The 26,679-nt window shown below is 44.8% G+C and overlaps 1 protein-coding gene across 2 annotated transcripts in view; it reads left to right on the top strand.

Annotated features, from left to right (window-relative positions):
- Positions 1 to 26,424, top strand: part of Gpat4 (glycerol-3-phosphate acyltransferase 4) — a 41,875-nt gene extending 15,451 nt beyond the window's left edge. For both annotated transcript variants that reach the window (XM_020180032.2, XM_020180031.2), the window contains 12 exons: positions 2,160 to 3,195; positions 12,409 to 12,478; positions 13,300 to 13,600; positions 14,423 to 14,497; positions 15,249 to 15,338; positions 15,507 to 15,600; positions 16,163 to 16,278; positions 17,024 to 17,079; positions 17,598 to 17,683; positions 20,777 to 20,905; positions 20,983 to 21,062; positions 23,087 to 26,424. In XM_020180032.2, coding sequence (XP_020035621.1) covers positions 3,031 to 3,195; positions 12,409 to 12,478; positions 13,300 to 13,600; positions 14,423 to 14,497; positions 15,249 to 15,338; positions 15,507 to 15,600; positions 16,163 to 16,278; positions 17,024 to 17,079; positions 17,598 to 17,683; positions 20,777 to 20,905; positions 20,983 to 21,062; positions 23,087 to 23,195 — 1,371 coding nt within the window. In that variant the 5' untranslated portion in view covers positions 2,160 to 3,030 and the 3' untranslated portion in view covers positions 23,196 to 26,424. The remainder of the gene's footprint in view (positions 1 to 2,159; positions 3,196 to 12,408; positions 12,479 to 13,299; positions 13,601 to 14,422; positions 14,498 to 15,248; positions 15,339 to 15,506; positions 15,601 to 16,162; positions 16,279 to 17,023; positions 17,080 to 17,597; positions 17,684 to 20,776; positions 20,906 to 20,982; positions 21,063 to 23,086) is intronic.
- The last annotated feature ends 255 nt before the right edge of the window (positions 26,425 to 26,679 follow it).

The raw sequence follows: 26,679 nt of genomic DNA, 5'->3' as shown, positions 1-26,679 counted from the left end.
GTGAAAATTTTGCATAGCTCATAGTTTGGGAGACTTGTAGAACAGACAGTAATTAGATTTGGCCTTCAAGCTACAGTTTGCCAACTCTTGAACTAGGTGGAGAAATCAGTTTGTTGCTACATGTGTTTAATGCCCAGAATAACCTTGGGAATTCTCAATTGATTGTGATCCAAAGAGCAGCAATCAGAACTTTGGCTTGTGGAGTCATGCTTGATATGTGACAGTCACGTTGGGCCCATGGAACTCAAGGTAACCTTGCCAGTGGGACAGAGGGCTCTTCTGGATCTTCCCTCTGGGAATGCTGGCCAAGGGGAGTAGAGGTATGGCCCTAGAATTAGACTTGGCCCTGACAGGTATCAGGAACACAGTGGCTCAGACTCCTCAGTTGCCTTGGGAATGTAGTTAGAATTCTGGCATGTACAATGAGTTTGGCCAATGTATAAAAATGAGAGCACATTTGTACCCTGGATTCTGAGAAGAACACTGAATTCTGATATATGAATCCAGATCTGCCTTGTGGTTTTCCTATAGACACAGGAAGTTCTGTAGAGCAGGTCTGGTATAAAGGAAGCATTCATTTATTTCAGGGTAGCTTGGGAGGTGGGAAGGTGCAGTGGCTAAAGAGTCTGGGCTGAGAGACAGAGGAACTTGTTTGGATTCCTGCTGTACCACTGAGTGCCTGTGTGATCCTGGGAAATTTACTTGTCTCCTAAGATTCAGAATCCTCACCTGTAAGTGTGAGAATTGAGCATCGTATATGCTATTAGCTCAATGCCTGGAATATTTTAAGTAGTCAGTAAAAATTAGCAGTAATAACAATGACATTAAAGTAGAAGACATGGAAGAAGGTGGGGATCAGAAACAGGAGCGTGTATTTGCGACTCAGCCACTGATACAGCTCCCTATTGAGCATTTGATCTCTAACTGTGGGAATGAGTTGGGAGTAGCACAAGAGAACTGGGTCTGTGTCCAGCTCTCATTTCCAGATTTAGGTGGAAATAATACTTGTTGACAGGTTAGAAATAATCAAATGAGGTAACATATTTGAGTTTATAAAGTATTGGATAAATTTAAGGTGAAGTCAGCACGCACTTGTTTAATTTCCTGAACTTCTAAGCGTTTAGGATGGAGCTAAAAGGTGATCCATGCTAAGCCAGAATGTTTTGCCAGGGTACACTGTAGCTCAGGGTTATAACACTTGCCTAGGATATGCAAGACCCTTAGTTCCATCCCCAGCACTATCGGGGGAAAACGTTTGGTTTCAGAGATTTGGTTTTCAGGATACTCCCAAGTTGATAACTTGTAATTTAGGTGAGTACTATAAAATTGGGATGTTCTCATGAGATACTTGAAATAGTAGGATTTAAAAATGAGTGACCAGTGTGGAGAAATAGACTGGAGGGGTTTAATCTCTGTGAAACTAATGTGACAGTGTCTTACAAATTAAAAATGTGTATTTCTTTTTCCCCTGCAATTCTGTTTCTAAGAGTTTATCCTGAAAATGTATTTACCCTGTGCGTTCTGTGTACTAAATCACATATGTACATGGTTATTTAAAGAGTCAAAAGGTGAAGATAGTAATGTCTGGCTTTAGGAGACTGGATACCTAAATCCTGGCACATTTTTACAGTGGCAGACTGTGCCTAGCAAGCATGAGGCCCTGAGTTCAAACCCCAGTACCATCAAAAAAAAGGCAAGGCAAAGAATAAGGTACATCATATGCCATCGTTATTGTTGCCAGGCTCAGGGAGGGGGAAGGGCAGAAGGGAGCAGCTGGTTTCCTCACATAAGCAGAGATTCTCTTTGGAAGAATACAAAGTAGGTCATGTGGTTGCATCCATGTGAAGAACTCTGGGTAACTGGGGACAGATAGGAGGGAGATTTACATTTCACAGTATATCCTTGCTGCTCTTTCAGATGTGTCTTTCATGTATGCATGTTCTGTTTAAAAAGTTTGAGTGAGTTGAAAACTACATGGAACACTTGCATTGCCTGCCTGGTCCCTTTGACCTTGATGGCTTGAGAAGCTGGTACTGGCTGCAAGCTTACCCTAAAACAGTCTCTCTGTCCACCCCCCACCCCCCCACCCCCACCCCGCCAAGTATCTTGATGTTTCTCCTCTTGACTTGTGTGACTGATGGTGTTTCTATTCCCTGCAGCTCTGGCAGCATGTAAACGGCTTTTTGCCAAGAACCCAGGTCACCACTGAGAAGAGGGCCTCAGGGAAAAGGTATCGAGCAGCCACTAATGCCAGGTGCGTCTGGAGCTCTGCTCACTGCAGGCAGCATGAGACATTCCGTGCCGGCCTCAGTGTGCCATTGGCGAAGACTGGGGCTCTCCAGGTAGGAAGATCCTGGGGAAAGCAAGCACCAGATCCTCTCCAGAAGGAGAATGGGGCCAGATGTGAACTCTCTACAGTGAACTCGGGCTTCAGCTTATGAAGGAATTTTAAGTAAAACAATTATTTAATTTCCACATACTTGTTTTCAAAAGCCTTCTGTGTGAAGTTCCAGCCATCACTCACACTCACACTCTTCTCACACACACACACACACACACACACACACACACACACACGTGCTCGAGTTACCAGGAGTTTTCTGGCATCAAGGTGAGCTCTTCTTGGTACTTCTGGTAATACAGATCTGCAGGACAGATTTATCTGCTGAATGCTCCGGGGCAGGAAAAAGAGTGAAATCTCTGGAAGCAGCGGGCGGAAAGCAGAGCAGAGAGTTCTCCCTCGCCACTTAGTTGCACAAACCCAGCCTGGATACAGATGCTGGTACCGAAGGTGTCTTGCTGCGTTCTGGGCAGATCTGGCAGTTTTGGGCTGCCTCTGTGGCCCTTTTCTACTACTGGTCTGCCCCCACACTCTCTGTGCAGACAGTTGAATGACTTGAACCTTGGGATGGAGTTTGTCACCTTTGGGGGACCGACTACCTTTCCTAAACTGGAGCGGTCAGAAAGGATCATCTGAAGGTCGTGGTTTGTGTGGGGAAGAGGGCAACAGCCTGGCCTGGATCGTCCACCATGTTCCTCTTGCTGCCTTTTGATAGCTTGATTGTCAACCTTCTGGGCATCTCCCTGACCGTCCTGTTCACCCTCCTGCTTGTTTTCATCATAGTCCCTGCCATTTTTGGAGTCTCCTTTGGTATCCGAAAGCTCTACATGAAAACTTTGTTAAAAATCTTTGCGGTGAGTTCTGCTGTTACGGTAGGTTGAGTCACAGGAGGGGAGAAGTGCTTTCACCAGCTACCTGGCTGGTGGCTGTCTCAACTGGACCTGGAGAAAGCTGGGGAAGAGGAGGCAGCTTCTGGAGGGAACAGATATATGATTGTGTGCTCCAAAAGCTGTCAATGGCCTTTCTGATTCCATGACTCCACAGCTTGCCTGCTTATGTCACAGAGTGGGGCTTGGAATCAAGAAAATGATCACCGCCAGACTCTGCCTCCTTATAGAGCAGGTGGTGTATAGTGGCACAAACCTGTCCCCTTGCTGATAAGCTTCTTCTTTCTTTTATACATTTATTTGAAGTAGGTTCTTGCATTTCATACTAAAAGAATGAACAGAAAAAGTCATTTAAATTTTTTTTTTCTGAAACAGAAAGATAGTAAATTTCTGAACATAAGTTAGAACTTACCTAATTACACCACTGAGTGGTGGTGGTCGCATTATAAAGGAAATAGATGAGAAATAATGGTTCCTGAAGTTGATCCATGCCACAAGACTTAGTGTGTTGTGTAGTCACAGATTTGGTAATTGAGTTACAAAGTTTGTTTTCAGTTGTCACAAAATCTTCAGGAATTCTTTTCCACAGATGAAACCATGTGGAAATACAACAGCATAGTAAAAATAAAACAGCATTTTTCATATGGTATCTTACAGGTTTGTTTGCTTTGGTAATCCTAGGGATTAAACCCAGAGTCTGTCACATGCTGGGCAGGAGTTCCACCTCTGAGCTACACCTCCAGCCCTATCTTAGAGTTTTAGAATTTTTTTTTTCCTTTGGCTCCTTAGAATTCATGGTGGACAGGATAAGTACTTCATTTTATTAACAAAGAAAGACTTAGAAACATTAAGTGAAGTGTATGAAATGTTCATTATAATGGAAGTACCCTGGAGTTTGAATGCAGGCCTCAAATTTGCTGGGCAGGCATTCCACAACTTAAGCCATGGCCCCAGTCCTTTTTGCTTTAGTTATTTATTTTTAGATAGGGTCTTGTGCTTTTTTTGTCTGGGGCTGACCTCAGACCATGATCTTCCTACCTACACCTCCAGGTGTGCACCAGCATACCCAGCTTATTTTTAGTTTTTTTGTATTTTGGGGTTTTTTTTGGTTGTACTGGGGATTGAACTCAGGAATTCATGCTCGCTAAGCAGCTTCACTACCACATGATCCACACCCCCAGTCCTTTTTGTGTTAGCTAATTTTGAGATAGGGTCACACTTTATGCTCAGGCCAGCCTGAACCTCGATCCTCCTATTTGTGCTTCCCAGTGTACTTGGGAATGACAGATGCATGCCATTGGTTGAGATGGGGGTCTCAAGAACTTTTTGCCCAGGTTGGCCTTGAACCATGATACTCCTGATCTCTCCCTTCTAAATAGCTAGCGCCCCCTCCAACTTGTTTTGTGAGCTAGGGTCTCCCTAACTACTCCCTCCCCTGGGCTGCATTAGAACCACAATCCTCCTGATCTCTACCTCCTGAGTAGCAAGAATTAGAGTCAAGCTAGCTAGTATACCCGGTGCTATAGTAAAAAATATTTTTATGTATGTTACAGAGAGTCATGCTTTTATCTTTTTTGGTACTTAGTGTCTTTATGATTTTTTTCACATTTCAAAAAATTGAGGTAAAATTGAAAAATTAAACATTAAAGATACACATGTGATCATTTTAAAGTAAACAGTTCAGTGGTATTCACTATATTCCATTGTTGTACAGCCACCTCTCTAGTTCCCTATATTGTCACCACTTCTAAAGAAAACCTGTGGTGTCATATGGCTATCTATAATCCAGCTTTTGGGAGACTGAGGCAGGGTCATGAGTTCTAGGTCAGCCTGGGCTACGTAGAAGATGTTGTCTCAAAAAAAAAAAAACAGAGAGAGAGAAACTCCTATTTCCATTTCCCCCTCTGCCCACCCCCTGGCAACTGCATTTTGTCTCTACAGATTTGCCTGTTCTGGATATTTCATGTAAATGGAATCAGACAAAATGTGTCCTTCTTTGTGTTTGGCTTCTTTCATCTGAAGGTTCATCCGCAGGGTAGCATATGTCAGTCTTTGTGTGTGTGTGTGTGTTTGGATAATATTCCATTGGATGTCTGTATCCATTGGTGGGCTGTTGACACCTTCTGACTGCATGGTGTTGCTATGGATCTGTATGTATTTGTTCGAGTACCTGTGTTTCAAGAGTATGATTTTTGAGCATTACTTATGATAGTATCTGGAGTTATGGATATGTAGTCCTTGCTGCTCAGCAGACTGTGTATTGCCTGGGAGCCAGTTACAGACGAAGATCTCTGGCCCATTGTAGACCTACAGAATTAGAATTTATTCTTTTTTTTGGCAGTGCTGAGACTAGAACCCCAGGACTGTGCGCATGCTAGGCAAACACTCTGCCACTGAGCAAGTAATTCCTTCTTGTGACTGTTTTTAAAATGTACATTTCTTGTGACTTTTAATATAGGTTATAATTATACAGTGGAAAATTCATTAAATGTTCAACTGTTGGACCATCCTATGGAACATGTAATCTTGGGCCATCAGAGACTATTTGTATGCTACATCTTGAAAATCACTGGTCTCCACACACAGTGATTGGTAATGAAAGTAGCATGTATATATTTGTAACCTCAAGATTAATAATTGGTGATGTGGCTCAATGTTAGAAGTGCTTGCTAGCATGTGCAAGGTCCTGGATTCCATCCCTGCCACTGCCAAAAAAAGAAAAAGAAAAGCTGAAGAAAACAGATTTATACTTGTTACTTCCTAGAGATATGTGCCAGGCACTCTGAGGGTTCAGGGTGCCTTGCAGGTCCTGTCCTGTGGAACTTGATGGATGGTTGTAGGAAGTGTATGTCTGGCAAGGGCATAGGGTGGTTCTGGGAGAGCATCTAGGCTATTTTCACCTTTGCTTTCTGTGCTGAGTTGATCTTAATGGACAGAAAGTCTGAATCCTGGTTTTATCAATGGTAATATTTAGGTACAAGCTGGATTTGATCAGGGTGCTATCAGGCCTTGGAAGTATATATCTGTGTACCTGTATATTATCTAAGATACACCTGAACTTATGAGTCTCCTTTCTTTCTTTTTTTCTTTTTTTTTAATTTGTGGAGTGTTGTAATCCATTTGAGCTACTATATCACAGACTGGGAGCCTAGAAAGAACAGAAATTTATTTCTTGCAGTTCTGGCTGGGAAGTCTGAGAACAGGGTGCTGGGAAGTCTGAGAACAAGGTGCTGGCAAGTTCAGTGTCTGGTGAGAGCCTACTTCTAGTTCACAGGCTTCGGTCTTCTGAAGTCCTGTGTCCTTGGGATGAGGGAGCTCTCTGGAGTCTCATTTATAACCCTATTTAGGAAGGCTCCTTCTTTGTGACCTTACTACCCCCACAGGCCTCACCTCCACATATTACAACTTTGGGGATTAGGTTTCAGCATTAGAATTTTAGGGGGCCATAAAGATTGAGTAAGATGGCAAGGAGAGACTTTCATTTTACCTTTTTTAGTCTCTTTAGCCTTTTCCTAAGTCAGGATGATACAGATTTAGAGCTGGAAGAAATCTAGAGAGGTTGTCTTGATTCTGTGTTCTTCCTCCTGACTAACCATTATAATCCCATGGGGAAGCTGTATTTTGGGGACTGGAATCTGATTTAATTGGTTTGGTTTTTATCTGACTTCTCCCATGATTCTTACATCCATTGTCAGAAGATGGAGTCTGATTCCCACACTCTTCCTGAATGTGAACCTACTCAGTGATTTGTTTCTAATAAGTAGGATGGTGGAGGACATGGTGCTGTGTGATGTAGTAGATTGGGTTAGAAAAAGCTATGTAGCTTCTATCTGGTTCTCTCTCAGATGTCTATGCAGGAGTGAGGAAGCCTTTGATGACTCCAGCCCCCAGTCTTCAAGGCACCCAGCTGATGCCAAGCCTGTGCAGTCTGCAGATTGGGGATAGACCATTATATGCAATAACCAGACAAGTAATATGGCATTAGAGAATAATAGACATTCATCCTTGTCTCACAGCTTATAATACCTTAAAATTTTTATTTTTTGCAAATTGTCATTCAGTATTGGGCAGTACATATCCACACTTTACAGTTGTATTAATAATGTGAACATATAATTTTGTGTTGACACTGGGCATTTCATCACCAATTTCACGTTTTACTGATAATCTTTGTAAAAGATCATTAAAACTACTAGTCCATGTAGTGCATATACATGTACTTTTGACTGACTTAAACTGCCCTAGCTTAACAGCTATTTTCCCATACTTCGCTTTAAGGTACCAGGGAAAATACTGTGTGCCGGCCACCAGGGGGAGGAGAAGGAGATATGAGTGGATCAGAGCCTGTCTTGGAGGTCTTAACTCGCTGATATGTTGGTAGGGAGTCCTAGAAGTCAGTGGTGGGCCTGAGGAAGTTAAAGAAAAGCCGGTAGTGGGACTGAGGTGTTATGGGCATTTGTTTTTGGAGCAGGGAACCCTTACCTTGAATACTTGGACTTCCCCATCAGCATTGAAGCTTGACCTTTGTTGTTGAACCTAGTCTTGTTTCCTCATCATGAGAGGGAGTGGTAATTCCTTCACATGGCGGTAGTGAGAGAAGTGATGTTGATTCTTTTTTTTTTTTTCATGATAATTCCCATATTTTTTACTAAAAGAACAGAATTAAAATGTATAACTTCCAAACGAATTAAAAGGTAAATACTCAATAAAAGAAAATAAATGCAGGCCTGGCACCCATGGCTCACACCTATAATTCTGAATATTTGAGAGGCTGAGATCAAGAGGCTTACAGTTCAATGCCAGCCAGACAAATAGATCACAAGATTCCCAATCTCCAAAATAACAGGAGCAAAATGGATTGCAGGTGTAGTTCAAGTGCTGGAGTGCCTGCATTGCAAGCACGAAGCCCTGAATTCAAACCTAGTCTCACCAAAAAAAAAAAAAAAAAAGAAAAGAAAGAAAAAAGAATGAAGGAAAACAAATACAAAACTACTTTTTTAAAGACAACAAAGAAAGGGATAAAAGCATAGAAAATAAGATGTACATTGTATGCACATGTGAATAAATGAACAACAAAAAAATACATAGAATGTAAGTGTGAAAATATCATAATGAAATGCATTTTGTACAATTAGTACAATTAATCTTCTTTGGGTTAAAGACACACTGAAGAAAATGAGGATGATTTGTGACAGGAACGGTGATGAGAAGTTTTAGGTGTTTTTGGAGAGGAACATTTAGAGTCTTATTTAAGTATTGCCCTTACTGACTCAGTACTAAGTGTCTGGCACTCTTAAGACTGCTAGACTGCTTACATGGCAGCTCTAGCTCTGGCCTCTCAGGTATTTGTAGTTCGGTAAGAGGTAAATGCACAGACATAGCTAATTCAGCATGAGGTGCTAGTTGAATTACACTGCAAAGATTCATTCTGACTTCAGGAGATGGGTAGATAACAGTTTATATAAGATTTGGCATTTGAGCTGGATCTTGGAAGATAAAGAACATTTTGAAGCTCATTGGGTAAAGGTGAAAAGGTTTAGTCTTGTTTAGAGATAGCATACAATTCACTACAGCAAAAACATCGATGCATGAGGAACAAGGTGGGTCATATCATGACCATTTCATTAGGTACTAAGAAGTCGTAGAGTGTTTCCAAGCAGCTAGTGTTAGTGGAGGAGGGAAGAGGGGAGGGAAGAAGTTAGCTGTTGCCTAGGTGTAGGCAAGAGGATGGGAGAGGGAGGCAAGAAAGGAGCATGGGACAGGCAGATGTGAGAGTGCCACTTCAGGGGAGAATTGCTAGGGCAGGGTGACGTGGGGAGCTGAGAAGCTTGGGTGGCTCTGGGAAGAGGATGCCAGCTCCCAACTGGAGTGACACCATGCTGAGAAGACTGACTAGTCAGGAGGAAGTGCTGCTGCTGATTCTCAGCATGCTACCTGGGAGACCACCTGGACTTGTAATTGGAAACATGAGGTTAGCCCTTCTGTGAAATGAAGAATAAAGTGTGGACTTGGCAGTAGCTACCTAGATGTGGCAGCCTAAGCGGGGAGAGGAGAGTGCTGCCAAACGGTGGATCAAGTCTCGGCATAGGAAGTAGAGTACGACACATGATCCAAGATGTTTGAGGGGGTCTGATTCTTGGGTGAATTTAGTTGGTGGGAAAATGTGATGGAGGCTGACTGACCAGGAGAAGGGGTTCTGCTGAGATGAGTTTTGCCAACTGTTAACCCTTACTCATGACTGGTTCCTGAATTGCAGTGTTCCATAGAGTGAGTCACCAGCAAAAATGACCCATGGAGGAAGCGTCTGCATTTCACCTGTCAAGTTCTGTGTTAGTTTAAGAGCCCAGTTGTAAGAGCCCAGTATTGTTAATGCCCTTAAATTGTCTTTTTTCTGTCTGGCGGTAGCTCAGAGGGGAATAATTAAGTAATCCAATACTGAATAGCTTTGCAAATGACATCTCAGATCAGGAAGGGAGAGGATTTTTGTGGTGAAATGAACTCTGAACCTAGGAGTCTTAATTTTATTCCAGGTATCTGAAAAGTATACTTCTCTGACAACTCAGAGAAGCCTATTGTGTAGTTACCAGACGTCACTATTATGCCTTGGCCTGTGTTATAATATAGAATGTAGTTGGTCTTTGTGCCCAGTTCCTGTCACAGAGCTCCTAAAACCCTAGGGGTTTCCTGGGTATTAGTAGTGTCTTTAATTCACAGTGAGCCCTTGGTCACACCTGACTTTATGCTAAAGAGAGAAGGGCACTAAATACCCTAGGAAGGGACAGTTGGAGATTAAACTCAATAAAGTCTTGAAGAAGATGATTTGATGGGCTTCTGGTTGGTACAGGTTGGTAGACTCAGAAAGGGAATGGAAGCAGGGCCTTCCCACCCTGTACCTTTCCTCTGCAGCTCTTCTATCAGGCTTATCCTGAGTTGCTATATTACCTTTGTAATACATCGTAAACATAAGCAAAGTGTTCCCCTGAGTTCTGTGAGTCATTTGAGCAAAGTGTTGAGCCCATATCGAGGGAGGTTTTGGGAACCTCACCTGCACCTGTTGGAATCTGAGACTTGCGGTTGGAGTCTGGAGTGGGGCAGCCTGGGATACTGAGCCTTTAACTTGTGGGATTTGTGCTGTCTCCAAGCACATAGTGTCAGGATGCGGTTGAATTAGCAATATCCAGCTGGTGTCCACTATCTTTGTTTGGCTTGTGTGGGTCACCCCACATCTGGTATCAGAAGTGTGTTTTGTGAATATGGTATGGAGAAATGGAGTTTGCCCAGAGGCTCTTTCCTTCCACCTTCATTAGGATGAAGGTAATCCAGTGAGCTGCCCCCACTATCCCTTAACACGCTGTTCCCAGCTAACAGCCATTATTCCTCCAGCCTTACCTCTTGTCACCGCATGACTGTGGACAGTTTCTTCTTAAACCCAAAAGCATTTGGTAATGTTCCTGAAGGTTGAAAAGTAGATGAAGTGTAACTACAAAGCAGGAGGCAAGGGTTTTGTGGGACTGAGCTATTTCAGGGACCCTTCCAGTGAAAGCAGCAGCCCATGGCAGTCTGGAAGTTTATGCAGTGAGGCAGTCCTCCAGAGGCCTGATGTCATGTCATCTGCTTTTTGTAGTCTAGTCTAAGTATCAGAATTATTTGTGCAGGATCAAGTGTTTTTTTCTGATTGTTCTTGCACTGCCAGCTCAGGGTCCTGGCAATACTATGGATCCCTAAATGTGAATTGAGTGACTTGTGTGTCTGTATATACCAAGCTTGTTGAAAATTCCATTGTCTTTTCTCAGCTCTTCACAGGTTCCAGGAAACCAGGTGCAGTTCACATTCCTTCATTTTAGTAATTTATTAACATTTTTTCCTTTTTTTTTTTTTGACATAAAGACAAAAGACATCAATAGCCACATATCTGAAATACTGAAAATGGGTTTATGTGAATTTTCTTGCCTTTGACCTTGCTTTGAGTGGTTAACTGTAAGCTACCTTTTGTTTTTTTTTTCCCTAGACAATGGCATTTGAAGAAGTTTCCAAATGATGTTACTTCATTGATTAAACTCACATTCTGCTTTTGTCTTGTTTCGTTGCAGAACAGTCTTGCTGCTATTTCAGGCCATACTAGCAGAGTTTACCAAATGACACACTTTGTGCTATGTCATGGTTAGGGTTCTTTCCCACCCTGTGTAACCATGGACACAGTTTGAGAGAGACCTCTTGAAGTCTCTCTTCTGTTTCCTTGACTCACAGCGGAGGTAGCTCAGCATTCAGTGATAACATGTTGTATGCTAGTTCAAAGGCCCAGCCATGGGAAGGTACAGAGCTCCAGGGAAAGCCTTTTCTTCTGGATCTCTTCTAGAGTCTATGGGTTTTAGTAATAAGGACAGCTAGAGTGCCTTACATTTCCAAGTTCTGTCACATAGTTCTGTTACTTCCATCCTAAGTGACCTCACTAAGTAGGAGAGTGAGATAGGATCAACCCTATTTTGCAGATAAAGAGACCAAGATTCGTAAGAGTTGGAATGAGTTGCTTAAGGAAATACAGCTAGTAAGCTTAAACTTGGGAATTGAGCCTACATTTAAAAAGTTCTCCAAATAATGGCACCCTCTCCCCTTTTTGCCCCACACTGTGAAGCCAGTCACAGGTTTTTCTTTTTTGGTAGTGCTGGGATTTGAACACAGGACTTTGTGCTTACTGGTCAGGTGCTCTGCCACTTTAGCACTTTGTATGTCAAGTTGTCAGATTCCCCTGTGGAAAGGTTTACTCTTATCACTAGGCAGTCCAAACATTAAGTCCTTTACCTTTCTGAAAATGAAAATTGTTGCTTTTTTTTGAAGTTATTTGGTGGTGGGCAGAAGTTGAAAAGAGGCCTAACTTTGCTGCTTATGTGCTGTTAGCTAACCAGTACTGTACCTTGCATGTCTAGAGACACATTTAGGCAGTCACCAGCCCTGGGCACCTCTTCCTATCTTCTTGCTTCTAGCTCTTTACGGTCAGTAACTGAACACGAGCTCCTGGTTAGCAGGCAGGGGCCTGTCCTGGAAGGAGGTGTGAACCCTCTTTAGAGCAGCTGGCTGTTTCTCAGGTGACTGGCATCAAGCCTTCAGAGTAGAAATGGAAGTGCTCTCTGATTGGAAAAGGATCTCATTATTCCTCTTGTACTTTGCCATTTTCCTCTTTAGTGGGCTACCTTGAGAATGGAGAGAGGAGCCAAGGAGAAGAACCACCAACTTTATAAGCCCTATACCAATGGTAAGACTGGGTCTTGACCTAAAAGGACCCTTTGAAATATGTCCTTAAGTTCTTTTTTTATTTGTATACTGGCATAACCCATTTTCTGTTGCTGTAACAAAAAAACCTGAGACTGGGAACTTTACAAAGGAAAAAGGGCTATTTGGCTCACAATTCTTGTGATAAAATATTCAGGCAGCATGGTGCTGCCAAGGGTCCCCTGAATGTTTTGTAGTGTGGCAGGTGGCAAAACTTGACAGGAGTGTGTAAAAGGGAAGGTGGGAGGGAGGAGCCTGTCACAGGCTAAGTAAAAGTGGAAAGAGGCCAGGCTTGCTTTTTTTTTTTCAGTACTGGGACTTAAACTTGGGGCGTTCACCTTGAGCCACTCTACCACCCCAATTTTTTGTGATAGTGTTTTTCAAGATAAGGTCTCACAAACTATTTGCCTGGGATGGCTTTGAACTGCAGTCCTCCTGATCTCTGCCTCTTGAGTAGCTAGGATTATAGGCGTGAGCCCCCGTTACCCCTGCCAGGCTTGCTTTTTAAAAACAACCTGATCTCATGGGAGCTAATCCACCCCTGCAGACCTAATCTGTTCCCAAAATACCATCTCCCTTCCCTAGGCCAGCATTCTGCTAAACCTAATCCCCTTCCCAAAGCCCTACCTTTTAAAGGTTCACCACTGTTAATACTTTTTTGTTGGGGTTCACACCCTCTTGGAGTCGCATGCTCATCCCACATCCAAACACCCTTCACAACATAGAATGTAGGCCATGTGCCCTGAGTTGTTTTCGTGGGCTTGCTCTGAGCATGCTGCTTGACAGAGGCATTGTATTTTGCAGGAATCATTGCAAAAGATCCCACTTCACTTGAAGAAGAAATCAAAGAAATTCGTCGAAGTGGTAGTAGTAAGGCTCTGGATAATACGCCAGAGTTTGAGCTGTCTGACATTTTCTACTTTTGCCGGAAAGGAATGGAGACTATTATGGACGATGAGGTGACAAAGAGATTCTCAGCAGAGGAGTTGGAGTCGTGGAACCTGCTGAGCAGAACCAATTATAACTTCCAGTATATCAGCCTTCGGCTTACCATCTTATGGGGGCTGGGAGTACTGATTCGGTATTGCTTCCTTCTGCCACTCAGGTGAGGGCATGGCCTGGTGGAGACAGAGGTCTGAGCTGCTCTTTCTACACCAACATATGACCTGCTCACCTCTCGTTCTGCCTGGTTTTTCATTTTAGAAGGAGGATAGTATGGTTCTTGCCTCTGATCCTTGCAAGGGTACACTGGTGATTGTCCCTTCAAGGCCCATAGGCTCTCTTGTGTGTCAAGACTGAATAATGGGTTTCTTAAAGACACATTGCTTGTCCAGGTGGACTAAATCCAGCAACTGGGAACGTCATGTACTTTCTGGACACTCCTCCCTGAGTATATAGCCTTCTTTCCTGAGCTTGCCTGTTAATACAGAGGCAATATTGATCTCTGCCATGCACTGTTCTGAGTGTCGTGCCAGACACTGGTGCCTTCTGGCTGTACCTCCTGTTGCTTCACAGAGGCTTTGTTTCTGCCAGAGTATATTGCCAAAAGGAGTAGAAGCCAGGAGGGCAGCAGGTGCCCAAGGGCAGTACAGCCTGGGCTGCCTGTCGTCCTGACTGCTGCTGCTTGAGGAGGTAATGTCAGCCAGGGCCAGGGCCAGGTCTGCAGCTCACTGTCAAGTTTGGAGTCAGAGAGCTCTGGTTCTGATGGACTGCTCGCATTTCTGGGTAGAATTCTTTATTTTTTATTTATGTATTTATTTTATTATTTTTGCAATACCTGCAAAAATATTGGACTCAGGGCCTCAGGCTTTGGGTGGATCTCTTGTCCAGGCCTTGGTGGTCTGATCTGGGGGTGGTTTTTGTGATTTTCTGCCTGGTCTTCACATCTGGTTGTTATGTTATATTGTAACTTGTCTTCTTCCTACAGGATAGCTCTTGCATTCACCGGGATTAGCTTGCTGGTGGTGGGTACCACTGTGGTGGGATACCTGCCGAATGGGAGGTGAGTAGAGTGCAGGTGTCCTTGTGGGGTTGGGGATCATTTCTGGGAATGGTGGCTGCCACTGAAGATGACCACTTATTTGGATACCAACCCAATCCGAGAGTCCTAAGTGGTTAAAGTAACAATGTGGTGACAGTGGCATTAGTATTAAGGGCTTTCTTTCATTTTGTGACTGATCTTGATCTGTGACTATCTTCTTTCTGCCTTCCAACCCTCACAGTTTTCCCATTTTAAAGTCAAAAAGACAGAAAGGGAGAATCTGGAGCTCAGATGTTAAATTGTATAGCATGTTGTTTAAATTGTTTGGGGTTTTTTGGTTATGCTAGGGATCAAACTCAGGGCATTGTGTGTACCAAAGGATAAAGTGTTTTTAAGTGACTTGGAGTATAATAGGAGGGTTTTTTTGTTGTTTTGGAGGGAGTTTTTTGTTTTAAGGAAACTTGCCTCCCTTGGGGAAGTTTTGGAGTCACCTCTGAGAGGAGGTTGGTTTCTGCCCTTGGCCTGCCTCAGGAAATGAGTGTGAAAAGAAATCTAGAAGGCCCTGGGTCTGCTGTGCTGGAAGCTCAAATTCTTGAGCCCTAATTTAGATGAATGTAAGCAAGCCTCATTTTCACTTCATTCCTCCTTTGAGGGTATAAAGATGCTAAATGTAAAACATTTCAGGGTTTTATCACTGCAGTCTGTTAGGCTGGAACTTGTCCTGTCTTCCTGCATGTAAGAAAAAAACCCCAAACCTGTCCTGTTGTTGCAGGTTTAAGGAGTTCTTAAGTAAACACGTCCACTTAATGTGTTACCGAATTTGTGTGCGAGCCCTGACAGCCATCATTACCTACCATGACAGGTAAGGGGACTCTAGCGATGGGAAGGGAGAGGGCACAGGCCTGCCCTTGGCCAAATCAAACTCTGTTTAGCTTTTAGATAGAGCTGGTGAAGCATGTGAGATGAGAGATGTTTTCAGATGAATTGCTTCACACTCATTTTTGTTGCCTTGCATACATTTTATGTCCAGAAAGAACAGACCAAGAAATGGTGGCATCTGTGTGGCTAATCACACGTCTCCCATCGACGTGATCATTTTAGCCAGTGACGGCTATTATGCCATGGTAAGCAAGCCCTCCTGCTGCTGCTGCTGCTGCTGCGTGAGACCTCAGGCTGGGAATACTCTTTCCTCCACATAGCACTTCCTTAAGGGCACAAATGTGAGAACAGGCTTTATATGTAGTCCCCAACCTAGATTGGCCCCTTGTGGGGGACTTCTTGGGATGTGGATAGGGGCTGAGTTGCTGGAGATTGCTGGAGATTGTGCCTTGGATGTTTGGGTAGAAGGACAACGGAAAGGTGCAGGGTGGTAGAGAGGAGGGGCAGGGGAAGGGCTGGGCCACAGGGCATTTGAGAATACCCAGGGAGGGGCACTTTATACAAGGGATCATTCAACTTGATTATTATTTCATTCTGGGGTTTTCAGTTACGTCTTTACAGATCTCTGATATCACGGTTATAAGGAGAAATTTAGGACTGGGGAGTCTAAATGGTGGTTTCTTGATGAGAAGCCTACAGATAGCAACCAAGTGTTAGAGGGTGAGAGGTTGGGGTATTTACTTTATGGGACCTGGGGGGATTTGTGTAAGGATGGCTTCACCACTGATTATTCTTGTTGGGGATTAGGTGGGTCAGGTGCATGGGGGCCTCATGGGTGTGATTCAGAGAGCCATGGTGAAGGCCTGCCCACATGTCTGGTTTGAGCGGTCCGAAGTGAAAGATCGCCACCTAGTGGCCAAGAGGTAAGTGGACAAAATGCTCTTGTGTTGAACCAGTTACAAAATAAGTAGAAAACATTTTAGGGATAATTATCCCTTTACACTGAGCCAGTAGAGTTCTCATTTTTATAATACATTTTTCATGAAATATAGAATGTAAAACATATAGAAACATGAGTAGTGTTTACCAAATTCGTAATGTTTCATTATACCCATCCTGTTAACAGTGTACGAACCTTTTGTGGGTTATTTTTGGTTTTGTTTTGTTTTGGCAGTACTGTGGATGTACCCCAGGGCCTTGCATATGCTAGGCAAGAGTTCTACTACGGAACTACATCCCCAGCCCCAATATGAACCTCCAGTGCTATTTGAAATCTCAAAAATGAGTTCATTATCACAGACAAACTTAAGGCTGTGGAACAAAGTGCTGCTTTGTTTTTAATTCTGGTGTGAATAGTGCAAAGAGCAAGACTCAGTTGAGAGTTGTTTTGGGCCATATTGGAGATGGAACCCAGGGCCTCACGTATGCTAGGCAAACAGTCTACCACTGGACCAGCCCAAAACCATCTTTCACAGTTGACCAGTAATGAATTAAATAGTACTCATCTAATTTTCCCTGCCCTTACAAATTTTTTTCTTTAGGAGCTTTATAAAGGAGAGAGTCAGGTTTGTCAACTTGCTTTTTTACATCTATAAAGTAGTGTCACATGCGTAAATCCATTTTGATGGCAAGGTGCAAAAACCCTTAGTTATTTTTTTTCTTCTAAAGACTGACTGAACATGTGCAAGATAAAAGCAAGCTGCCTATCCTCATCTTCCCTGAAGGTAAGAAGGGGTCATTGACTATAAAGAACTTTGGAGTGGGAGGCCAGGCAGGATTGTGACCCTGGTGTGCCCAGGAACTAAGCCCCTCTGCCGTTGTTGGGGTTTCTGTTTGCACTGGGAATGTTAGGTCACCTTTAGATTGTGGGTGGGATTAAAAACTTGGGGAAATTCAAAATCTGGCTTAAGGGTTTCCCTGTGTGGATTTCCTCAGTAAAGGATGCCTTTTTGCTGTTGCTTGCAGCGGGCCTTCCAGCCTTTTGTGGCATGTCCCTCAGTTTTCCTGAGTCCACTCAGTGTCCCTGGCCCCTTGTCTAAGCTGGGGTCTGTTAGTCAGGGAAAGTGGTCCATGAGAGGAGAAGAGGAAGAAGCTCAGCAGATCATGAGTTAGGGTGATGACAGACTTGCTCTGTTTGGGGAGCCATTAGAATTTGGATTATTATATTTAGTGTTGAAGAAACTCTTAATGCCTGGGTAAAGGACCAGGAAGAAATAGTGCTTTACTCTTACCTGCATTTCAGGAACCTGCATCAATAACACATCAGTGATGATGTTCAAAAAGGGAAGTTTTGAAATTGGAGCCACAGTTTACCCTGTTGCTATCAAGGTACAGTACCTCCAAGGACACACATTGTCATTTTCACAGCTGCAGAGACCAGGATGCAGCAAGAAAGTAGAAGCAGGAACTGGTGGCCCAGTCAGTGGGTGGCACCTCTCCCCCGAGCAGAGCCACTGGGTTGGCCCTGTGCTGCTAGAGGAGGAAAATGTGAGCGCTCACCCCAGCAGAGTCCTGGGGGAGTGTTAGAGGAGGAGCTGCTTCCCTACTTTCCAGACTCTGGAAGAGGCAGGCCTCTCACAAGCTCTGCATCTTCCCACTTAACTACCTCACTCTGCATAGAACTAGCTGCCTTGGAGGGTACTCCACTTGAGTGGGGGCTTCTTGCCTGGAGAGGGAGGCTATGAGCTAGATTGGCACATTGGGTGGAGGAGGAGGATGGATGGATCCCTGGTACATTGTGCAGCAGGTGATTCCTCTGCTTTGGGTTGCCAACAGAGAGCTTCTCCACTCTGCCCCCGCCCTTCTGGAACTTATCTTTTCATCCCTTCAAACTTCCTGGAGACATGGGGTGTGTCGGCTTCTTTGTATTACTCTTTCCCCTCCCTATCGTTGTGTCAATAAGGAATTACTTCTCAAAGAATCCAGACCTCACATCATTACTCCCCTAAAACAGCCTGTCCCCATTATGGTCGATAGGCTGAAGTCTTCAGGGCAGAGCCAGCAGCAGGTCAGTTCTGCTTAGGGTTTGGCTGTTTGCTTTTGCCAGGGTCTGTCTGTTGTCTGTAGAATATTGTGGAGATGTGCCTTTCTTCCTGTGTAGATCAACCTGTGCAGGCCACTCACCTTTTACCAGCTGAGCACAAAGCACCAGGGCAGGGCTAGTCTATGAACCTTGACTATGAGCTCACCAGTGGATGGCTCAAGGCCGTCGAGCCATTTGTGTAGTATGATGAGTTAGAGAACAGTGTGTTAGCAGTGTCTGCCGCCCACATGCTGTCCTGCATTCTGGCATAATGGGGATCAAGCTCTTCATCAAGTGTGTTTGGTGAGCTACTAGAGAATGGTCCTTCTTGTTCACTCCAGAGCAGCCATTCTTAACATCAACTGCGTCAGCTTCACCCCAAGAATGTTTAAAATGCAGATAGCTGGGCTCCATGTGGGTCAGAGTTGCTGAACTATCTTTCTAACACCTCCCCATGCGGTGTCTGTGGTGCTGGTTAGGGACCACACCAGGAGGCCCTCTGCTCTGGAACATGGTTCTTACCCATTGTTGGAACATGGACCCTTAGGGGTTCTTACCCATTGTTGGAACATGGACCCTTAGGGCTCCTCTACAAAGTGAATGCATAGAAACCTTTCATTCAGTCCCCAGAGTGGAGCCACACTGGTCAAGAGCTGTTTGTGGACATTTCTCCAGTGTTAGTGAAGCCTTCATTGGGAACTGAACTTGCATGACCTTCATAATGCAAGGCTCTTATCGCATTGCCACCAAAATTAAGTCACTATTTGATTTTGAGAGTGTTACTGCTATTTTGAACTTTTGCCTTGTTTTTCTATTCAGTGTCTGCCCGGCATGGAAGAGAGAATCAGCTCTAAACAAAGGACTTCCCTCTTACTCATAGTTCTGCAGTTTGTGTTCATGTCATCCTTTATGAAATACACCAACACTTCCTTTTTTATTTGTTGTTTTGTGTTTTTGAAATAGGATATGCTGTGTTGCCCAGGCTGGCCTTGAATTCCTACTGCCTCAACTTCCTCAGTAGCTAGGACTCTAGGCATGCACTACTGTGCCTGGCTAACAGGACTTTCTTTGTAATACACTTAGCTTATTTTTAAAATTTATTCTCCCTTATTTCTTTTTGGTATTACAAGGTGAATTCAATAAGCTTTCTATGGTTAAATTTCTTAGTTTCTGTTACTAAGGCTCAGTGTCTTTCTGTAAGTAGGGACATAATCTCAACATGCTTGACCATTCATTTTTCTGAGAATAAAACTTAGACCAGAAAGGCCTGAACGATGGCACAGTTGAGACCCCGTCCCTGAAGCACAAGGACCTGCTCCCCAGCACCTTGCATGTGCCCTTCTCCTCACCGGGAGAGGGACGCAGGTGGCATCTCGGCTCTGTGGATAACTCTTAAAGTTCTGTGTCCTGTTATTTATCCGCTGCCCATTCCTCAGTCTTTGCTCTGTAATGCTGCAGTCAGCATACTGCCCTCACCCTCTGTACTTTGTTCACGTGTCGCTCTTCTTGATGTTTCTTGTAAGACTTCTCCAGCGCATCTCCTGCCAGACTTTCCTACCACTGGGATTGCTGTTGGGTACAAGAGGTCCATAACTGCAGTAACATTTCTCCCCAAATGTCATTGAGATAGTCTTTGCCTCCTTTAGAGTCATTGACAAATGCAAATGTCTAAGATGCCTGCTTCCTGGAGGGAAGTCCAATGCCTGCCTGCTCAATTACTTCATGAGACTTATCAGTGTGTAACCATTTGCTAATGGACACTGATTTAGTCAGTATAGAGCTTCCTGCCTGAACAGATAATGTGCTTTGCTAAATTAAAAATACAGAAGTTGTATTTGCATTTATATTTAAATTCTAAAAGCATATAAGCTTTCTAATTGATCCACATTGGTCTGAGACACTGGAAAGGTTTGAAAAAGTTGGTAATTATATAAGAAGATACCTTTGTTTTGGAGGTACATTAGTCATGTTTATGAATGGAGACAGGCCTTAAGAGGGGAGAGGATGGGGATAATGGCCAGATGTTGGCAATTGTTGTTGAATCTTGGAAACAGGTAAATGGGGGTCCATTATCTTATTCTCTCTGGTTTTGGATGTGTTTGGAAACTAATGTGTGTGCCTGTGAGTGAGACATGAAGTTGCCTTGGGAGGGAAGATGTTTGCTTGAGGAAGGCTGTTAGGAGAGACTCCCTGAAGATCTTTGCAGAGCTAGGGGCAGTGAAGAGTGTGGATGGAAGGCAGAGTCACCAGATGCAGAGCTGTTTCAGAAGTGTTCATGTGCAAGGAGCAGCTCTCTGGCCCTTATGCTGCCCCAGTGGGTCTGCTCATGAACGTGCAGTTGACATCACACATGGTTCCAGCTACTCACTTCTCACCATCCAGCTCCTGTTGTTTTTCAGTATGACCCTCAATTTGGGGATGCCTTCTGGAACAGCAGCAAGTATGGGATGGTGACATACCTGCTGAGAATGATGACCAGCTGGGCCATTGTCTGCAGTGTTTGGTACCTGCCTCCCATGACCAGAGAGGTAGGAATCTCTAGATGTCTTCACTCAGCTGCATATGATTGTGAGCCTAGCCCATTGGTTTCATTCATTCGTTACAGAAAGATGAAGATGCTGTGCAGTTTGCTAACAGGGTGAAGTCTGCCATTGCCAGGCAGGGTGGACTGGTGGACCTGCTGTGGTGAGTAGAGCCAGCCGGTCAGCTGAATCCAGAACACTCCTGAGGCAGATGCAGAGCCACTGACTCCCTTTGCAAGGGCTCTTCCCTCCTGGTATGGAGGACGAAACCCACCTACCCTTAAGAGGGAGAGCTGGAATCCTTTCCCCTGCTTCCTACCCAGAAGTACCCTGTGCTTTCTTGCCCTTGGGAGGATGGAGTCAGAGATGCCTGCACTGAAGTTGACTGTGCCTTTCTGAGGTTGTCCAGTCTGCTGGGGCACCCATGCAGTTCTCATCTCTAGGTGGGGATAACCTGGGAGTAGTCTGGAATGCTCATAGTACTGGGCTTCCTCTGATCTTGATGCATTTGGCAAAACTGGACCATCCTTAGAAAGGCAGACATTTGATTTATTGCATTTAGCTTGTTACCTACTAGGGCAGGAGTTGACAAACTTTCTGTAGAGTCAGTAAATATTTTAGGCCTTGCAAGCCATATGATGTCTGTTGCAGCCACTTCTGCCACTGTAGTGTGAAAGCAGCCAGAGAGAATACACGAACAAATAAGCATGGCTGTGTCCCAATAAAACTGTAATTACAAGAAGAGGTGTGAGGCTGGATATGAGGTTTTGACCACAGTTTACCACCCTTGTCCTACAGTTTGAGATACACTCTAGACTAGAGAAAATTGGTAGGGACAAATGCTGGTTCCAAGGACACTTGGGGATAAGGTCCCCACACTCTGAGGACTTTGAAATTTAAGGACATGGTGATGCACATCTGTAATCTCAACCACTTGAGGGGAAGGCAAGAAGAGTCCAAGTTTGAGGCCAGCCCTGGTAAAGTTAGTATGACTCTTAAAAAACAAAAGGGCCAGGGATATGGCTCAAGTGGTAAGAGTGCTTGCCTACCAAGCCAAAGGCCCTGAGTTCAAACCCCAGTACAGCCAAAAAAAAAAAACCAAACCCAAATGTTGCCTGATGTAGTGGTACATCCTGTAGTCCCAGAAGCCCGGAGACTGAAGCAAGAGGATGGTGATTTTGAGGCTAGCTTTGAACTATATAGTGAGAGCCTCTCTCAAAAAAAAAAAAAAAAGAAAGAAAGAAAGAAAGAAAAATGAATGTTTACTGAGCACTTAACTATGTGCTGATGGTTTGTGGGTGATCTCATTTCACCTTCACAGTAACCCATGGATAGAAAAATTGCTATTCCCACCTTACAGTTGAGAAACTGAAACTCAGAGAAGTCAAGTCACTTCTTCCAAAGTCACAAAGCAAGCTCTGGAGGTGAATTTTGAATCCAGATCCAACAGACTTTTAGAGCTAGAGTTTACTTGCTACCCTATGCCCCCTGTCACTGAAGTCTGACAAAGACCAGGTTAGCTGCTTTTGAAAACATGTCTTGGCTATGAGCTTTAAAGTGTATAACAGAGACTGAAAGCGGACTTGGGCTTCAGTGTGGTGTTGAAGGTGATAATTCTGGAGTTTAGGCCAGGAGTTAATGACAGGTGGGTGGGAATGGGACCGAGAAGGTAGAAACAGGTCTAGAGGACTTGGGAGAGGGGGTGCAGGAGGGCATGAGGCTGGTGAGGCCAGTTCCCCGGAGGAGGCCCAGGAGTTCTGTCTGAGCCTTGCTCACGGCTCTTCCCCTTGAGCATAAACGAGATGACTTATACTTCCCTTCGGCTAGGGGTACAGCTCAGTGAGCACTTACCTGTCTGAATCCTGGGTCTGAATTATACAGATGAAATTTTGCAGAGTGCTTTAACTTGTTTCTCTTCCTTGTGGGGGATGCCCAAAGCCTCCTGTCCTTTATCCTTTGTAAAGGTGAGTGTTAGCATGAGAAGAACAAACTCCTTGGGTGGAGTGCTGCTGACCTTAGGGCAAGAGCAAGGGTTTTGAGGGTGGAGTCCCAGGAGTCCTCCTGATGAGGTGGCTGGGGAGTACCTGTTTTTCCTGCCAGCCTTTGCTGGGTTTTGAGCCACATCCACTGTGGTGGGAGCTGGCCAGGGAGCTTTCTCTACTGTGACATCGACCTTTCTGTCTTCAGGGATGGTGGACTAAAGAGGGAGAAGGTGAAGGACACATTCAAGGAGGAGCAGCAAAAGCTATACAGTAAGATGATTGTCGGGAACCATGAGGACAGGAGCCGTTCCTGAGTTCAGGTTTCTTGCTGGCTGGAGCTTCTGCCTCCAAATCCCAGCAGTGAGCCAGATGGAGTTGCTGCTGCTGCTGCTGCTGCTGCCACACCCCCACTGCTGTATCCTTCCAGACTCTCAGCCCCGGGCTGCTCTGGATCCCAGGACTCCCACTTCTTCAGAGCCTCATAGGGATCCCTGGGCTTGGGCAGCACGACCTGCCGAAACTGCTGGATGCTCCACCCAGGACAAGATGCCTTCTTGTTCCTTTTACAATAAGCCCATTGGAGGAGTGCCATTAAAGTCAGCTCTCCACCTGTGCTCGTCATGTTGCGTGGACTAAGCAGTCAGGAGGATTGGCCTTGCCCCTAGTGGGATGTTGAGGGTTAGTCTGTGGTAGACGCTTTTGTGCCTGGACTTGTGGGAAGGCCCACTACTCCTGAGGAGAGGCACTGCCCAGGCAGCCTGGCTTTTCTCAGCCAAACATCAGCCCAGCCTCAGAGCCCTGCAGACCTGATGAAAGTTCATCTGCAGTGGTGTTCAGCCAAATGAAATTTTAAGTTTCTTGTACTTCTGAGTACGGGGCATCACAGAGGGGATGGGAAGAGGCCAGTACCCCCTGGCGAGTCACTCTGAGAACTATGAGTTATTTTGTTCAAACTCCAGGTTGAGCCTGAATTATCCATGTGACTTTCTCTTTGTTTAATGTGTGCCTCGTCTTCCTCATCTGTGGTATGGGTCAGCAGGGGCAGGAAGGGTGGTGACATCTACCTCACAGGTTTGTTGTGGGGACTCAAGTGCTACTGTGAGTGAAGTAAATGTAACGTGCAGTGTCACGGGTACAGGTTCATGAAACAGCAGGACAAGGTCTGAGTTCAGAGCTGCTACAGGGCTTTGGACATATTTTGTTAGTAAATAAAACTGGATGGTGAATAAACTGAGGGACTTTCCCTTCACTCTCTGCCCCCAGATACAACCCTGAGGAGCTTCCTCTGGGTTACAATTCTTGTCCTTAAATATAACCCTGGGACTTGAGGGTCTCCCAGTGTCTACAGTGAGGATGAACTATTCATACCAAATGTTTGCCCAGTTCTTGTAGAGTTGCCAGTGTAGACAATGAGTTTCTCCACAGATGGGTGACATGGGCTTGGAGGTGTGTTGCAGCATACTGACTGTTGGAGGTAGGGGAGAGGATGAGTCCTGTTGAGGGCAGTGTGGATGTGAGGACAGTGGAAGCAGGCAGTCGGTATAAGGGGTTGGAGGAGCAGAGGCCTTGGGAAGGGCCAATGAGTGAGGTGGGCTGGTGTGGGTGTTGGTTCACCTCAGGTTCCATATACATACTGCAAAGGCAGATCCAGAGCCAGTCGCCCTTGTCAGTTCTTGCTTCTGAGGCCCACTGACTTCCATTTCCTCCAGAGAGAGGTTTGCCTCGACCCACCATTCATCTAGTTGTCTGTCCCTCCCAACATCATGGCACATCACACCTTTCAGGACTTCGCACCAGCCATGGTAAGTGTCTCATCTCCAAAATTGCCTGAGATTTTGGAGTGTGCTGGAAGTGAAGCCAGGCTCCTTAAGGCTACAAACTGATGCCGCTGTCATGTTGAAAAACCCTGTCCTGTTTGACTCTGTGGTGTCACCCCCCACCACATTCCTGTCACCTCCCCAAATAGCCTCCCATTTCCTCTTCACCTGCCTCATTGCTACCCAGTGGAAAGCTTTTCTCTCAAATAAAAACTTAATGACTGTAAGAATGGCCTCTTGTGAACTGTTTTAGGGATATTCAGGAATAAAAAGCAGTTTATAATGTTTCATTGCCAACTGGAATGATCTTTAAAAATTGGTCTTGAGGGTCAAATTCCCTTTAAAGAAACTCTTTTAAAACTTCTCAGGAATTACTGCTTTTATTTCCTGATGTGTATACAGATTTTTAAATTTTACTTTCACTTGTCTCATACCCCACACACCCATGTGCTACATAGAGAACAGTGGAGAGAAGGGCTATGCATCATACCCATCCTTACTCAGTGCTTGGTACAGGCACTCACTCTACTGTCTGTCCTTTTTAATTGAGGATCCTGCAGGCCCCAGTTGTGTCCATAAATCAGAATACTTGGTTTGGGATTGATGTCATCCCATGCTGACTTCCTCAGGACACACAGTGTAGGCAGCGTAAAGGTACAAAGTGCTCGCTGTCAGATTTCCACCTGATGGGTGGAACAGCACTGGCCAGCTGTAGTCCTGCTTCCAGATCTTCTTTGCTGGCTTGTCTGTATTTCTCTGCACTGTTTCCTGATTTGAAACCAGGGACTTAGGTGACCTTTAAGGCTTTCCATCTTGAAATTTCTGTAGCCCATCATTCAGACTTTGGTTTTGAGATCTTAAAGTCTTCTGTGTTCTGAATTAGAATTCGCTTGAGGCCACTTGCTCCCTTTGACTCTGCTGCAGGGGTACCCCTGTGAGGAGGAGTCCCCAGGTAGTGTAGGTGGTTGTGAGCCAGCCCTACACTCCTCCTGGAATGGGTTACTTAGGTTGTGGATCTCAGATACTCTTCACTCAAACATGTACCTTTTCCAGCTAGTTAGAGAAAACTTTCTAAGAAGGTCAGTCAAGTTCTGAAAGGAAGGTCAATAGAAGTCTCTCAGCCCAGCAGAGCAGTTCTGGATGACCTCGTGACATTGAGAACTGACCTTGGAACGTGATTCTTTCCTGGAGCATACCCTCCTCCCACCCATGACAGAGATGAATAAAGACTTGAGTGTGAGGGACGGTGGCAAAGGACTACGGGCACCATCATGTTTCAGACCTTTGTGGCAGAACTAGTTGTGGCCACAGATGCCCATGTCCTGTGGGAATCAGGCTGTGAGCCCTGCTGTATCCTTCCTGGAACTGACAGACTCTCAGTGTTTGGGACAGTGCTTCCTTTTGTCCCCCAACGCATGAGAAATGCCTCTGTGTGCAGCTCTCTTGCCTGCTGTGTGTCTTGGGTGGCCAGACTCGATTTCTCCAGGCGTGCCGTCCTGTGTGGTCTGGGATGTCCGGACTAGAAGGGCGGCTCATGCACACTGACTCGGACGGGTTAAGAGACGACCATCCAGCCATCCATCTTGCATTGCACTCACACCCCCTCTTCCCAGTCAATATGTCTCCCTCCGATGGGAAAGTTAATAAATTTTGCTCTAGATTAAAAGTATTGATCATTTCATTTGTAAACGATAAATAAAAAGGGGGAACTTTTCATTGCACCATGGATAGCGTCTGGTGTATTTTGCTGGTGAAATTTCGCTCGCTGTTGGGGGGTGGGCTTCTCATATGCATTCTGGCCGGCCAGCTGCATTGATTTCCTATTAGTCTCCCAGCACCACCCAGTAACACATCATTTCAGTACCTGCTATTAATGGTCTTTTGATAAATAATCACTTGTAAGTCAATAAATTTTTATTAAACAGTGTGGCTCTTTGATTTATTAAAATCCGACTGTGTTTGTCTGGGAGAAAAGGGATGC

This window comes from Castor canadensis, chromosome 14, assembly GCF_047511655.1.
Source record: "Castor canadensis chromosome 14, mCasCan1.hap1v2, whole genome shotgun sequence".
NCBI lineage: Eukaryota > Metazoa > Chordata > Mammalia > Rodentia > Castoridae > Castor > Castor canadensis.
Note: the sequence above shows the minus strand (reverse complement) of the source record. Positions and strands in the feature narration are given on the sequence as shown.